This window comes from Schistocerca gregaria, chromosome 8 (genome assembly GCF_023897955.1).
Source record: "Schistocerca gregaria isolate iqSchGreg1 chromosome 8, iqSchGreg1.2, whole genome shotgun sequence".
Taxonomy (NCBI): domain Eukaryota; kingdom Metazoa; phylum Arthropoda; class Insecta; order Orthoptera; family Acrididae; genus Schistocerca; species Schistocerca gregaria.
This window is the reverse complement of record NC_064927.1, coordinates 93831022-93848252: the sequence shown is the minus strand read 5'-3', so window position 1 is coordinate 93848252 and position 17231 is coordinate 93831022. Positions and strand designations below refer to the sequence as shown.

General features: G+C 38.2%; 1 protein-coding gene across 4 annotated transcripts in view; it reads left to right on the top strand.

The window, feature by feature from the left end:
* LOC126284341 (lysocardiolipin acyltransferase 1-like) overlaps positions 1-17231 on the top strand; it is a 297024-nt gene that overhangs the window by 240972 nt on the left and 38821 nt on the right. For all 4 annotated transcript variants that reach the window (XM_049983194.1, XM_049983196.1, XM_049983193.1 and 1 more), the window contains exon 4: positions 9701-9813. In XM_049983194.1, the coding sequence (XP_049839151.1) occupies positions 9701-9813 (113 nt within the window). The remainder of the gene's footprint in view (positions 1-9700; positions 9814-17231) is intronic.

Genomic DNA, 17231 nt, shown 5'->3' with positions numbered 1-17231 from the left:
CTCCAGTCATATTTAATTTTCATTTTCCTTAAGTATTTGAACGATTTCTTTTATCTTAGGACACATTCTTCCAATCTCTTTGCCATTTGTGGATCTTGTAGGCCTAGAAATCTCCACTAATGTAGTGGGTATTGGCTTTATGGCTATCTTGGCTATTATAATACATTCCCTATGCTATTCACAGTAGTTTACTCATATTCCTGTTGTCTTATTCATCATTACATGTACCCCTGCATTACCCCCATTTGAGAAATGGAGTACTATTTTAGTCACGAGGATGCCATTATCGTTAATCCACACAGTAGAGCTACAGCTCATCAGGATATATAATGGCTGCTTTCAGCGGTTCTCAGTATCAACATTGTAAGGCTGTGATGGCTAACATTCAAGGCCAGATCAGTGGATCACTCAGCCTCTTGCCCCTTGTAATGGTCACCTGGTTTGAGATATTGCTATACTCGCACTATTTCACTCCCATTTACAGAGCTTGTTAGCACTTGATATTAGGTTGGCGCCATTAAAATGCATTGTGGTAATTGCAGATGCTTGCTGGATCGCTGCTGACTGTGTCTCAATGCTTAGGCTGGCTCTAAATCTGGTTGTGTGGGAATAAAAAGATGAGGTCCTGTGTTTTTTATGTGCTTTTGATGTTAAATAATGAGTGAAACCAACAAATCTTTAAACTTCAAATATTTATTACTCTGGTGGCCATCTTAATTCCACTGTCCACCAAAGACAATGACACAACACAAAGTAGTACTTATTTTACATGTTCTTCGCATTGTTGATCCACCTCAAACAATAACACACATACACACTTTACCAAAGTGACATCCCAACTGCTCTCCCAACCCTTCTTACTGCTTGTATTTATAACCTTGTCAAAGAACTACTAAAAAGAGATATAGTTTATAAGTCACATGTACATCTGTAAGCATAATTTGTGCAGAAAAGTTATTAATTTACCTCAAGTGACATAATTTAACATGTTATTAAAATGACAGACAGATTTGTTGACTTGACAGAATAATTCTTTGGTACAAAAAAGCCGTTTTCTAGAAGTTTGTCAGTTGACTTCTCTAATTTGCAAAACTAAGTAAATAACATGAATTATTAAGAATTACATTGGTTTTTGTCTAAAATAGGCTTGTTTACATTAATACTGAGTGAAAATGGTCCTAGTGAACAAATAGGTTTCACTGGGTGATTTTTGTATAAGGAGATCCAGAATACATAAGTTTGCCACTATTTTTCGTACTTCATATTAACTATATAAGATGTACTTAGTGTTTTTACTTGATGACATGTGCTGTATCAGTGATCAAGTGATATTAACTTTTGTGTGGGTCAGTTATTCAGTATAATTTAATGGGTTGACTGTTTATGGAGACATGTTATGCAATCATTGTTAACATACACAATAACTTTTCTATAATCATAAATACTTGTTAAACTGGTTGAATTTGGAGGGTATCGCATACTTCAGTAAAGTAAAGCCTTTAATATGTTCCGTTACACCCTGCTACTATTGGTAAGACTACTGTTCTTCTTCATGAATGACGTTTGTTTGGGCCCCGCCACAGTTACCCCTCTGATGTGGCTGAACCTGCAGTACAGTCAGCGAAGCACTCCCCACCTTGCCAAGGAGCACGGTTTATGGAAGAGGGCCCTTCTCATTTTCTTAAAACATCATGGTGTGCACGAATTTTGTACAAAATTTTTTAATGATATCATAATGAATTTTCACTCTGCAAAAGAGTGTGGTCTGCACAGATTCGAAACTTCCTGGCAGATAAAACTATGTGCTAGACAAGGACTTAAACCTCAAACCTTAGCCTTTTTTGAGCAAGTGGACTACTGGCTGAGTTATTCAAGAATGACTCACGACTCGCCATCACAGTTTTACTTCCACCAGTACCTCGTCTCCAACATTCAAAACTTCACAGAAGTTCTCCTGTGAAACTTGCGGGACTAGTACTTCTGGAAGAAAGAGTAGTGCAGAGGTGTGGCTTAGCCACAGCCTGGGGGATAATTTCCAGAATGAGTTGTCACTCTGCTGTGGAGTGTGTGCTGACGTGGAACTTCCTGGTAGGAGAACTTCCCTTAAGTTTGGAAGGTAGGAGATGAAGTAAGGCTGTGGGTCATGCTTGGATAGCTTTGTCAGTAGAGCACTTGCCCAGGCAACATGTATGTCCCAGGTTTGAGATCCCATCAGACACACAGTTTAAATGTCCTAGGAAGTTTGAAATTGGCACATCCTTCACTGCAGACAGAAAACTCATTCCGTAAACAACCCCCATGCTGTTTCTAGAAGTTTCATTTTTATGTTATATTTACATATTAATATTTTCTAGAACACACGTAAATTACATGCTGAAGAAACTGGTATAGGCATACATATTCAAATACAGACATATATAAACAGGCAGAATACAGCACTGCAAGCCTTTCACAAATTGCTGCAGATTTCAATGCTGGGCCATCAGCAAGTGTCAGCGTGCAAACCATTCAATGAAACATCATCAATATGGGCTTTCAGAGTCAAAGGCCCACCCGTGTACCCTCAATGACTGCAGGACGCAAAGCTTTATACCTTTCCTGGGCCTGTCAACACCGACATTGGGCTATTGACTGGAAACATGTTGCCTGGTTGGACGAGTCTCATTTCAAATTGTATCGAGTGAATGGATGTGTATGAGTATGGAGACAGCCTCATGAATCCATGGACGCTGCATGTCAGCAGGGGACTGTTCGCGCTGTTGGAGTCTCTGTAATGGTGTGCGGCCCTGATATGTCTAGATATGGCTCTGATAGTGAAACACATGTAAGCGTCCCGTCTGATCACCTGCATCCACTCGTCCATTGTGCATTCCAGCAGACTTGGGCAATTCCAGCAGGACAATCCAACACCTCACACATCAGCAATCGCTACAGAGTGGCTCCAGGAACACATCATGTTGCAGCACTTCTGCATGCTTGCAGGGGCTCTACACAATATTAGGCAGGTGTACCAATTTCTTTTGCTATTCAAAGTATTTTTGCAGTTTGATAGAAGAAGTGTCTCTGCAGATTTAATGAGACACACTGAATACATTTACTAAGGTGAAAAATTATATAAGTCACAAAATGGTAAAAAAAGTTTTTGCACGATTTCACCTGATGTAGCATGAAAATGATGAATAACAGTTATGAAGTTTTAACAATGTGCATAGCACAAAGTATTGTGCTTCAAATCCAAGTATCTTGCTTGTATTGCTATTAGTTTCTGTTCTAAGCAATCTTAGTATTGGGCAAAACCATCATAGAGCTTGCATAACATATTTGCAGCCTTCCACTAATGGATACCTAAAATCTTCTACTTCTTATATTTTCAGCACTGCTTTGTTTAGTGCAAAATTTCATTGAAATTGATGATGGTTGATTGTGTATGATTTCTAAAAATTGGCCTACATGATTAGAAACAAACTTATATTTCTTGTGAACAACATATTTCCCTTTTCAGCTAATGTCTCAGTTTAAAAATTTAAAACAAGAAATAACAACAATACTCAGAGTGACAAAGTTCTTTATCTAAGAAATATCTGTAATTCAGTAACAACAAAAGTACAGTAATAATTATCTACTGTATTAAAGTTATGTAGCTGTTGGTGTTGTGGTCCTCAGTCCAGGGACTGGTTTGATGCAGCTCTTCATGCTGCTCTATCGTGTTCAAGCTTCATCTCCCAGTACCCAATGCAGCCTACATCCTTCTGTATCTGCTTAGTGTATTCATCTCTTTGTCTCCCTCTACAATTTTTACCCTGCCCTCCAATACTAAATTGGTGATCCCATGATGCCTCAGAACATGTCCTACTAACTGATGCCTTCTTCTGGTCAAGTTGTGCCACAAACTTCTCTTCTCCCCAATCCTATTCAATATTTCCTCATTAGTTATGTCATCTACCCATTTAATTTTCAGCATTCTTCTGTAGCACCACATTTCGAAAGCTTCTATTCTTTCTTGTCCAAACTATTTATCGTCCATGTTTCACTTCCATACATGGCAACACTCCATACAAATACTTTCAGAAATGACTTCCTAACACTTAAATCTATACTCGACATTAACAAATTCCTCTTCTTCAGAAATGCTTTCATTGCCATTGCCAGTCTACATTTTATACTCTCTCTACTTCAAACATCATCAGTTATTTTGCTCCCTAAATAGCAAAACTCCTTTACTACTTTAAGTGTCTCATTTCCTAATCTAATTCCCTCAGCATCGCCAGACTTAATTCGACTACATTCCATTATCCTCATTTTGCTTTTGTTGATGTTCATCTTAATTCCTCCTTTCAAGACACTGTCCATTCCATTCAACTGCTCTTCCTTTGCTGTCTCTGATAGACTTACAATGTCGTTGGCGAACCTTAAAGTTTTTATTTCTTCTCCATGGATTTTAATACCTACTCCAAATTTTTCTTTTGTTTCCTTCACTGATTGCTCAATATACAGATTGAATAACATCGGTGAGAGGCTACAACCCTGTCTCACTCCCTTCCCAACCACTGCTTCCCTTTTATGTCCCTCGACTCTTATAACTGCCATCTGGTTTCTGTACAAATTGTAAATAGCCTTTCGCTCCCTGTATTTTACCCCTGCCACCTTTGAACGAGAGTATTCTAGTCAACATTGTCAAAAGCTTTCTCAAGTCTACAAATGCTAGAAACGTAGGTTTGCCTTTTCTTAATCTTTCTTCTAAGATAAGTTGTAAGGTCAGTATTGCCTCACGTGTTCCATTATTTCTACGGAATCCAAACTGATCTTCCTCGACATTGGCTTCTACCAGATTTTCCATTTGTCTGTAAAGAATTTGTGTTTGTGTTTTGCATCCATGACTTATTAAACTGATTGTTCGGTAATTTTCACATCTGTCAGCACCTGCATTCTTTGGGATTGGAATTATTAAATTCTTCTCGAAGTCTGAGGGTATTTCGCCTGTCTCATACATCTTGCTCACCAGATGGTAGTTTTGTCAGGACTGGCACTCCCAAGGCCGTCAGTAGTTCTAATGGAATGTTGTCTACTCCCGGGGCCTTGTTTCGACTCAGGTCTTTCAGTGCTCTGTCAAACTCTTCACGCAGTATCGTATCTCCCATTTCATCTTCATCTACATCCTCTTCCATTTCCATAATATTGTCCTCAAGTACATCGCCCTTGTATATACCCTCTATATACTCCTTCCACCTTTCTGCTTTCCCTTCTTTGCTTAGAACTGAGTTTCCATCTGAGCTCTTGATATTCATACAAGTTTTTCTCTTTTCTCCAAAGGTCTCTTTAATTTTCCTGTAGGCAGTATCTATCGTACCCTCGTGAGATTAGCCTCTATATCCTTACATTTGTCCTATGGCCATCCCTGGTTAGCCATTCTGCACTTCCTGTTGATCTCATTTTTGAGACGTTTGTATTCCTTTTTGCCTGCTTCATTTATTGCATTTCTATCAATTAAATTCAATATTTCTTCTGTTACCCAAGGATTTCTACTAGTCCTCATCTTTTTACTTACTTGATCCTCTGCTGCCTTCACTACTTCATCTCTCAAAGCTACCCATTCTTCTTCTACTGTATTTCTTTCCCCCATTCTTGTCAATTGTTCCCTTATGCTCTCCCTGAAACTGTGTAAAACCTCTGGTTTAGTCAGTATATCCAGGCCCCATCTCCTTAAATTCCCACCTTTTTGCAGTTTCTTCAGTTTTAATCTACAGTTCATAACCAATAGATTGTGCTCAGAGTCCACATCTGGCCCTGGAAATGTCTTACAATTTATGTAGCATAGCTCAACAGAAATTATGTAACTTATGTGTCAGACTTATACACTTCTAAACAAAGTAACACTCAAACTAATGTCAATTATAATATAAAAATAGTTCAAATAGAGTTAATATAAATTGTCCTTCATACATTCATCAATTAAATGGAAAGATTGTACAAATAAAATGTTGTTAGTTTTATTCCTAATGTTTACTGTTTTCATAACTGCTAAAGGTGATTTATTTCAAAGCACACTGGCCATATTTATTACCCAGACTAAATGTCTGGTAACTTTTTGGCTTGTACGATGACCAGGAATCTAGTTAGGGTAAGAAACTTGGGCAATGTCCTATACAATTAATTACCCTACCAGTTTGTCATACTATTTCAGAATAAAATTGAAAACATTTTGCTTATGCACTCTTTTTTTCTAAGTTTAAGATTATCTAAAGGCCAGTTTGTTTTAACTCTACTTGACATTTATTATACTTACTGTTAGCATTGTAATTATTATTACTTTGAAAGTTATAGCACTAGTAAATTGTATTGCATGAGTGCGACAGTCAAGTTACATAATTTTTTGTTGGGCTGAGCCACATATTTTATTATATTACCTAACCCTATTTCTCTTCCACATTTTTGTATTTTTTATGTACAAGTCTTTACTTGTATATTTTGATTCTTATTGCCAAAATAAATAAATAAAATATGAACTGAAACTTCCTGGCAGATTAAAACTGTGTGCCCGACCGAGACTCGAACTCGGGACCTTTGCGTTTCGCGGGCAAGTGCTCTACCAACTGAGCTACCGAAGCACGACTCACGTCCGGTACTCACAGCTTTACTTCTGCCAGTATCTGTCTCCTACCTTCCAAACTTTACAGAAGCTCTTCTGCGAACCTTGCAGAACTAGCACTCCTGAAAGAAAGGATACTGCGGAGACATGGCTTAGCCACATCCTGGGGGATGTTTCCAGAATGAGATTTTCACTCTGCAGTGGAGTTTTAATCTGCCAGGAAGTTTCATATCAGGGCACACTCCGCTGCAGAGTGAAAATCTCATTCTGAAAATATGAACTGACAAACATGAATTGGATAGATTGCTAGTCAGCATATATAGGAGACATTGGGCAGCAAACTGGCACATTCAAAGGAGCATTTGAAATTAGTCTTCTGAGTAACAACATACAGTTTTTGTAGCTTGCCAGCAACAAAACAAAATTTGTATATCACTGGGCACAATTTAAAAGGAGAAAGTGTGACTTATTGGTGGTCATTTTGTTTTACTTCAATTATGAGCCTCTTGGCGATTGACAGCATTTGACACAAACATTGAGGATTATGGCACATGACATGAGCAGTCATAATATTTTATTTTTGTCCATTGTGGATTAAGTAATAAGATTCACATTATTAGTCTTTCTCACTTTGACAATCAGGCTGTAATAGCTTATTAACTATTTGAGCACTATGTATGGCAACTATTGTATTACTCGGGAAATAAAAATTGGATGTATTCTTTTGGATTTTTCCATATGAAAATAACAATTTTCTTGCTGTTAGGCCTTTGCAATAACAGACAGCATCAGCTACCTAATACAGTACAATTAGTAACACAATAGGTCCACTATTGACATTGCAGCTTTCTGTTATAATGTTGAAGACTAATTCAGCGAGGTTAAGTTGAAGGAAGGTTTAAACTATTCAAAATAACTTGCACAAAGTACACCAATGAGCCAACACATTTTGACCACAGACTTCGTTGGTCCACTTTTGGAACACAGTACTGTAGCACGTCTGCACGACATATAGTCATCAAGTCCTCGGTAGCTTTGTGGAGGTATTTGGCACCAGACATTGCTCAGTAATAAATTACAGATCAGTGGTTTGTGAGCACGGAGCTGCTGCTTGTCAGTGTCACAGACACATTCTGTCGGGCTCAAGTCAAGCTAATTTTGTATCCAAGACATAAGTTCATTGTTGTGCTTCTCAAACCACTGTAGCTCAATTCTGGCTTTGTGACACAGGCATTAATCCTGCTGGAGGATGCCATCACTGTCATGGGGGGACATTGAGCATGAAGATATGCAGGGGCCAGCAATAACATTCGTGTAGTGCATACCTGTCATAATGCTTTTGATTACTACCATGAGTTCCACAGAATCACAGGAGAGCAGTCCCCTCTGTCCTGTGAACATAGCACAGTACATGTTTTGTGCAGCCATCCACCTGGGTGATGGTGTATCCAGAAATGACCACTGACCTGGCACAACAAGAAACAGATAACACAATTCTGTTGATCCACCATCTATTCTCAGTGATTCCATGCCCATTGCAATGTAACTGATAAAGTCGAATCAATGTGAGAATTTGTAGGGGTCGTCTGCTGTGGAGTGCCATGATCGACAAAGTGCACTGTAAGGTGTGCTCTGAAACTGTGTGTCTACACTGGCATTGTTCTCTGTTGTCAGATCTACCTCAATTTGTCACCTATTCAGATTGATAAAGACTGACTTACACATTCTGTGATGAGATGTGGATGTCTAAGGCCTTATCACCTACTCATGGTTTCACTGTCCCTCAACCATTTTCTGTAGACACTCACAACAGTAGTACACAGTCAGCCATTCAACTTTGCCATTTCTGAAACACTCATTCCCTTGCTTCAGGTCATAAAAAAAAAAAGTTGCTTACATCAGTAGATTTCCGCATTTGTGGCCTGTATCGTTGCTAGAATGATTCCACAAATGTATCTGCTCCATGTACGTACTTTCTTTATTGTGTCATACATCTGTAATGTCACCTGTAACATTCTGTCTTGTGGTGGACAGTGGTCATAATATGTCAGTTCATCAGTCTATGTTCCGTGTGATGTATTTATGACATCTTTCACAACTGAGAGGATAACATCACTATTGGGTTCAAATGGCTCTGAGTACTATGGGACTTCACATCTGAGGTAATCAGTCCCCTAGAACTTAGAACTACTTAAACCAAATTAACCTAAGGACATCACACACATCCATGCCCAAGGCAGGATTCGAACCTGCGACCGTAGCAGTTGCGCGGTTCTGGACTGAAGCACCTAGAACTGCTCGGCTACAATGGCCAGCTCACTATTAGGCTATTGAGTGAACAACACATCTAATGTAACATAATCATAAAACATGTTTGTAAACAATAAGTTTCAATATTTATTAACCCTTGAGTGGGCGCACTGATTTTTGAGTGGGTACACAGTGTACTTTGTACACGTGTAAAGAATACCTGTCTAAATGTTACCGAGGTAAACATGTATGAGCAAAATCACAGTTTAATTAAACAATGATTACACAAACTTTAATTTTATTACTCTGTTGCCACGTCCAAGTGCTACCCCTCAATAATGATCCATTCAGATCACTAAACAGTGCAGTTGCATCAGTCGCACCAAAACTCTTATTCGATTACTAATTATCTTCTAGACAGCTGCCTCATTGTCGGATTGTGCTTCTAATTTGGAATCTGGTGCCCATCCCCCCCCCCCCCCCCCCCCCGCCCCCTCTTCCCTGGGAATCATAAATTTTCTTTCAGCTTGCTCGTTGTTTATTTTATATCGCTGCTGTTCACTCGGATGTATTACAACGCAGCTGATCACATCACTGTGTTAGCTGAAGCAATAATTAACAAATAGGTATTGTATTACTATTGTAAAACAACAATGGAAGAGTACAAGACAATGTTATTTGTATAATACTGGTAGTAGTTTTTGCATTGTTATCTTTCTATTTGTTCATGTCACCTATTTAAAAAATAGTGTCTTGCAGGAAATTATGATAGAAGCTACAGCTAATTTATCATGTGCTGTTTAATTTAATGTAAAACATTTTCACTTGTGGCTAGTTACAAATGGTTCATTTATCTTGTTTAAGGATGGGTAATGCAGCTAACATGTTTTATGTTCATACACCGGTGCTGGGAGAAAGACCAGCAGCTGCTGGCCACAGTATTGGACTACCTTCATGACATCAACCACACTTGTCAGGTACAGTCATCAGCTTTAACTCTTTGTGAAGTGTAGAGCCAGATTAGCCGCATAGCAAGAGTTAGTAAATGCTATCGGATTCACACATTAGGGGGTCCTGTTTCCGGGTGCAAAAAAATCTGTCAAGTTACCTATCATATTTTATGGTCTATAAGACACACTTTAATTTTTAAGCAATTTTAAAAAATAACATTTTTTACCATTTTTATTATTAGATCTCAAAGCCACACTGAAAAAAAAAGTAGTTTAATTAACTGAACTGACTTTTAAAATCCCTGAAAATCATCGTCTGAACTTTCTTCTTCTTCTTCGTCTTCTTCTTCTACTTCATCATCATAGCTGTCCTCTTCATATATAAGATGGTCTTCACAGCCATTGAGAGCATTACTTATGATACACTTCTTGAAAGATTTAACAGTAATGTCTTCTCTCACTCTAGACTGTGACTGTTTTATCCACTGACACACTTATTTGATTGTAGATCATTTTAAAACTACCTTTGGCGTGAATTCATTTTGGGTTTCATCCATTATCCATTTGTTCCATTCATCACTTGTATACACTTTAAATGGTTTATTTACTGAGACATCAAGAGGTTGCAATTGTGTAATAAGTCCTCCTGGAATAACAGCAAGCTCTGTATTTCCCTGTCTCAGTTTATCTTCCACAAGATTTTTCAAATGGCTACTAAACTGATCTAGCACGAGAAGAGAACTCTTCTTCAATAAAGCACCTTTCCTTCTCTCCCACACTCTTTTAATCCATAATTTCATACTAACCTCATCCATCCAACCCTTGTCACACACATGAACAACAACACCTGATGGTGAAATGCAGGAAAATCTGCAGTGGATAGGCACTTGGTGCAGCGAGTGACAACTGATCCTTAACATAGACAAATGTAATGTATTGTGAATACATAGAAAAAAGGGTCCTTTATTGTATGATTATATGATAGCGGAACAAACACTGGTAGCAGTTACTTCTGTAAAATATCTGGGAGCATGCATGCAGAAGGATTTGAAGTGGAATGATCATATAAAATTAATTGTTGGTAAGGCGGGTACTAGACTGAGATTCATTGGGAGAGTCCTTAGAAAATGTAGTCCATCAACAAAGGAGGTGGCTTACAAAACACTCGTTCAACCTATACTTGAGTATTGCTCATGGGATCCGTACCAGATCGGGTAGATGGAGGAGATAGAGAAGATCCAAAGAAGAGCAGCGCATTTCGTCACAGGGTTATTTGGTAAGTGTGATAATGTTATGGAGATGTTTAGCAAACTCAAGTGGCAGACTCTGCAAGAGAGGCGCTCTGCATCACGGTGTAGCTTGCTTGCCAGGTTTCGAGAGGGTGCGTTTCTGGATGAGGTATCGAATATATTGCTTCCCTTTACTTATACCTCCTGAGCAGATCACGAATGTAAAATTAGAGATTCGAGCTTGCATGGAGGCTTTCCGGTAGCTGTTCTTCCCGTGAACCATATGTGACTGGAACAGGAAAGAAGGTAATGACAGTGGCACGTAAAGTGCCCTCCTCCACACACCGTTGGGTGGCTTGCGGAGTATAAATGTAGATGTAGATGCTTCAGAAAATTTTGACATTGTTTTGCACTCGAAAATGGTCACTGGATTAAGTTTAGTACCGTCAGCACAACATGAAAAGACAACAGTGTAGTGGATTTTTTCGTGTCCACTGATTTTTATACTTGCAGTTTTAGCGTCTTTCATGGCAACAGTCCTGTTTACTCAGCACATCAAAAGTCAGAGGAGTTTCATCTATATTCACTATTTGGCTTAATTCTACACTGGTTTTCTTTCAATGTAGAAAACTAAAGTGATATTTTTGTTTTGGTTCGCAGGCTAAGTCCATGATGTTCCATAAACCTGTAGCACCAACCAACTCCACCCTTAAAATTTGTTAAGTTCCACTGTGCCTCTAGCTTATGAGCATGTATTTCAATCATTTTTGTATTAATTCAATGCCATTTTGTATGGTGTCCTTGAATCCAATTCAATAAGTCATGTTCTAGTTTTGCATATTTAGTCCTCATTTTTTTTCAGTTCTTTTTTGCTATCCCACCAATTGTGAATGGTTTTTCCTGTTGGTGGAGGGCCGAAATGCTGCTCAGCTGCTCTGTTTCCATGTTCTTCTGCTTATACTACTACTTTCAATTTATAGCCTGCATCATATGTATATACTTTTTATTTCTTTCAATTATGAAGCTTGCTACTAACAAAAATGGTGTACTCTTACTGATAACACAAATCACTTTCAATTTAAGTTCACTAGCACTGTAGACTACAATGATGCATCATAGGCTAAACAGTGTTCTGTGTTTTTAATGGCGGGGAGGAAAGCGGACAGTGTTAGCAACCCTGTGAACCGTACAACCCACATTTGTTGTGTCGGTGCACTGCTACTGCCAGCTGAATTCAAGTTGCCAGATAGGGATAGGTTCCCCATGGTGTTGAATACATGGCCATTTTTAAGATTGGCTGAAATTTTAAATCAAGCATTGGAAATTTTTATATTAATTTTGAGTATAAGATACACCTGAATTTTGGAGGCAATTTTTCAAAGAAAAAGTGTATTATCGTCCATAAAATACAGTATGAATGGTATTCTACCTGCCATCCAATGAAAAGATGGTGGTATCTAAATCAGTGATGAGTAGTAAGATTTTAGCTCATATTTAAAAGCGAACACTGGCTACACCATATATCATGTGTCATAAGCTGACAACACCATTGACCTTAAAGGGGAATTCCCTAATGTTATCCAAGCTGGTTGTAAGTACTCAGTCACTCAGAATGGGGTTGCATTGATTGTTGTCGTTGTTGTTGTCTACAAATGCTAGAAACATAGGTTTGCCTTTCCTTAATCTGTTTTCTAAGATAAGTCGTAGGGTCAGTATTGCCTCATGTGTTCCTACATTTCTTCAGAATCCAAACTGATCCTTCTCGAGGTTGGCTTCTACCAGTTTTTCCATTCGCCTGTAAAGAATTCGCATTAGTGTTTTGCAGCTGTGACTTATTAAACTGATAGTTCAGTAATTTTCACATCTATCAACACCTGCTTTCTTTGGGATTGGAATTATTATATTCTTATTGAAGTCTGAGGGTATTTCGCCGGTCTCATACATTTTGCTCACCAGATGGTAGAGTTTTGTCAGGACTGGCTCTCCCAAGGCCATCAGTAGTGGCAATGGAATGTTGGCTACTCCCAGGCCTTTCAGTGCTCTATCAAACTTTTCACGCAGTATCGTATCCCCTATTTCATCTTCATCTACATCCTTTTCCATTTGCACAATATTGTCCTTGAGTATCGATTACCAATAAGAAAGTAATTAATAGCTGCTGGATTTATTTTTGTAAATCTTCTATTACATTCGTTAATTCTTCCTACCCTATATCTTTTTCTTAGACTACTTTTGATATGAGCTGTATAGAGTGAAGGCTGTTAGTAAACGACTGTTGTAAACATGTTATAGTTTCATATTTCCTACATTTCTGATGTGTCACTTTTTGCCAGCCACTATGGACTAATAGGATACAATACCACTGTTTAAGAACAGGTAAGGATAAAAAAGTAGAATATATGTGCAACATATATAACAATGCACATATCAATTATTGGCATATTGTATGATGATAAAATGTTATCATTACAATTGATTTACTTCTGAATTTGGTAAATATTTATTTGCCACTGTGACACCACACTGACTTTTTGAAACCACTCACATAGTTTGCAAAAACAGACATAATGTCTTATGGGATAACAGCAATCAGTGATTTTATAATGTTACTTAAAATCCGTCTTGATTGTAATTTTTTTTTATTCATATGACCGGTTTTGGTTCATTCAGAACCATCTTCAGATATGTAAAAATAATTATACTAATTTACTATTTCACGGAAGCAAATCTTTTTCATCCTATCTAATCAACATCAAATGTACCAGAACATACCTGCTATTTTAGTTACAGGAATAACCCGTCCAAATCCAGCAATTTTCACATCCTACGTCACATAAAATTGGTTGGCAGAGTGCACGACATTTATATTAATTATAACACTATTACTGACAGGTGGTGTCTACTACATTTGTTACATTCCATTTGCACGTACTGTATTCAGTAGATTTTTTAAAATTAAAAATACTTAAAATATGTAGATGTCAAGGTTAAAATCTGTAATTGTCAGAATTAAAAAAAACACTAAAATTATTATTTTTATATGACCTATGGTCTGCTTCCGTGGTTCCCACCATTTTGGTGTTGTGCCGCGGTCCGCTCAGTCGTCTGATGTCCATCGCCGCAGGCAAGAAGGCCGCACAGGAGGGCCCCGTCAACGACGCCAGGCACTGCACGCATCTTCCAGCTTCTCCACTGCGCACCATCTCTTGTCCCTTGGCCTGGATCTCCACACGCAGCAGTTGTCATCTTAGTAGGTCGTCATAAATGCTAAAATAGGTGTTATGATTGAATTCACTTTGCTCGTTGAGGAATTTAACCTTTTAATTAAGTATTTTTAATTTTAAAAAATCTACTGAATACAGTACGTGCAAATGGAATGTAACAAATGTACAGGATGCCACCTGTCGGTAATAGTATTATAATTAATATAATTGATGTGCACTCTGCCAACCAATTTTATGTGACGTAGAATGTGAAAATTGCTGGATTTGGATGGGTTACTCCTGTAACTAAAATATCAGGTACGTTATGGTACATTTGATGTTGATTAGATGGGATGAAAAAGATTAGCTTCTGTGAAATAGCAGATCAGTATAATTATTTTTACATATCTGAAGATGGTTCTGAATGAACTGAAACCGGACACACGAAAAAAAAAAAAAAAAAAAAAATTGCAATCAAGACCGATTTTAAGTAACACTCACATAGTAATATAGAACTGGGTGCCAGGTTTCACACCATGCAGCTGTCCATTCTGGTGCACCATAATTTACAAAATTTTGATAAAAATAACTTCTTGTGAGACACTAAACCATTAAAAACAACACGAGTTTCCCCACTAGCTGTAGCGTGATGGGTAAGGCTCTAGGCTCGTAAACTAAAGCTTCCATGTTCAGTAGTTACAAAGTGGTGATTTTTAGGCAACCATTATTGAAATGATTATGTTCCTTATTTTTATACATTTAATTTACTTATATTTATAAATTTTTCTTACATTTAATTTCTGATTCTTGATTGTCTCATTTGAATCACCATGACAGCTTTATTATTTTGCACAAATTTAATGAAGCGAATCTCTAAGAAAAATTTTATATTTTCTTACGGCGTGATAAGAATTTTTGTTTTAAATGTTTGTAGGTGATAATAACAGGAAATGTACATATCATTTTGACGCTAAAGTAAAGTGGTGTTTTATTTTATATCCTAAACTTTGAGGCATAAAACAAACCAAAGACCTCTCCATAGCACTTTCTAGGTGCCCAGTGCTCGCTTAATCTGCCACTTGTAAAGCAACATACAAAGTACAAGTAATGGCTGTTAATGTAGTACATGTACGGACATAAAAAATTACACTATGGTGATAATGCAAGAAACCTATCTGATAAATGTCAAACAATGGAAAGTCCAGGTTGGAATATCAATGATTATGATAAGGATAGATTGCTACTCATTGTATAGATGACACATTGAGTTGCACATAGGTACAACAAAACTACTGTTACACACAGTCCGTACATGCTCTGTCAGACAGTGCTCTTCTCACCAGCCCCTCAACTGTCGTGTGTATGTGGTGTGACTGCTCCCGTGAATGTCTGTGTGTTTTCGTTTCTTTTCTGAACAAGGTTTTGGCTGACAGCTTGCCTGGCTTTAACTCACTGTCGTCTTTATGGTGAGTACAAATCCGTCCGTTTCGTAATTATTGACTATCTAATAAATATATTGCTTTTTCCTTAACTAGGAGAAAGTACAAACTCAAACTAGGAGAAAGTACAAACTCAGAAAAAAATCTACATTAATTACCTTTCTTCCTTCTCACAATAAAAGCAGAATCTAGTGCTTTGCACTTCATTGTCTCTATTGTATAGTGATATTATGTTGACACCATGTTTAATTTACCATTCTCTGTTTCTGAATCTCATTACTTGGGTGTGTTAGTTATGTTACCATATATTCTTCTAACATCCTTTACAGAATCCCAATTTGGGTTTACAATTGTGCTCTATAGCACTGGCACCTTACGTAGCCTGCATTTATTGCAAAACTCTTGCCCAGCGCAAAGTCCCGAGCGACTGGAGAAAAGCACAAGGTGGCTCCTGTATGTAAGGATGGTAAAAGAATGCATAATTACAGATCAATATCCTTAACATCGGTTTGCTTCAGAATCGTTGCACATACAGGGTGCACATAAAGTCCAGGAACACTTTCAATTATTTATGGCACAAGAACTAAACATTGTACAGATGTCATACAAATTGCATTTTGAAGAGAAACTCTGAAATTTCTTTTACAAACATTCAATATGCAAACCGTGAGCGACCCAGCAGATGTCAGTACAGTAATCAAATTCTTGCCATACCCGTCACAGCATGCTATCATCAACTGTGGCAGTCACTTCCCGTATTCTCCTGGACCATTGTTACATCGAGTGGTAGAAGCGGTACATAAACCAGATCTTTAATGTGTCCCCACAGAAAAAAGTCACACAGAGTGAGATCTGGTGATCGGGGAGGCCATTTCATCAAACAGCTGTCCCCTTCTTTAGCACGGCCAATCCACTGATGCGGCAGCTCCGTGTTCAGGTAGCCGCGAACGATGAAAATGGGATGGAGTGCCATCCTGCTGAAACGTGAACGGGGAGTCCAATGGCATTTGAGACATCAGCCATTGCTGCAACATGTCCGAGTAGGAATATCCAGTGACAGTGTTCTCAGCGAAGAAGAATGGCCCGTACAGTTTTTGACGTGACAAGGCACAATAAACATTTACCTTAGGGGAATCACACTCAAATTCAATGCGTTCATGTGGATTCTTTGTACCCCAGATTCAACAGTTATGCCTGTTCACTTTCCTATTAGTGTGAAAAGTGACTTCGTCACTAAAAATTAAGCAGTCAACAATGCCATCCCCACCTTCATTCAATTGTTGCAACTGCGAAAAAAACTCAAAACACTCGTCTTTGTTGTCATCATTGAGTTTCTGCACTAGCTCCAACTTTAACGGTTTCATAGACAGCTTCTGTCGCAGGACTTTCCACACTGTCATTGGAGCCATTTCGAGTTCACAGAATGCACGACGAACCAATTTCTTTGGACTCCTCATGAATGTCTCTTGTACACGCTCCACATTCACTTCACTCACACTGGGATGACTGCTTCTCTTTGCTGGGCAAAGCAACCTGATGTAACAAATTTGTTGTGACAGTGGTAAATGACCTTC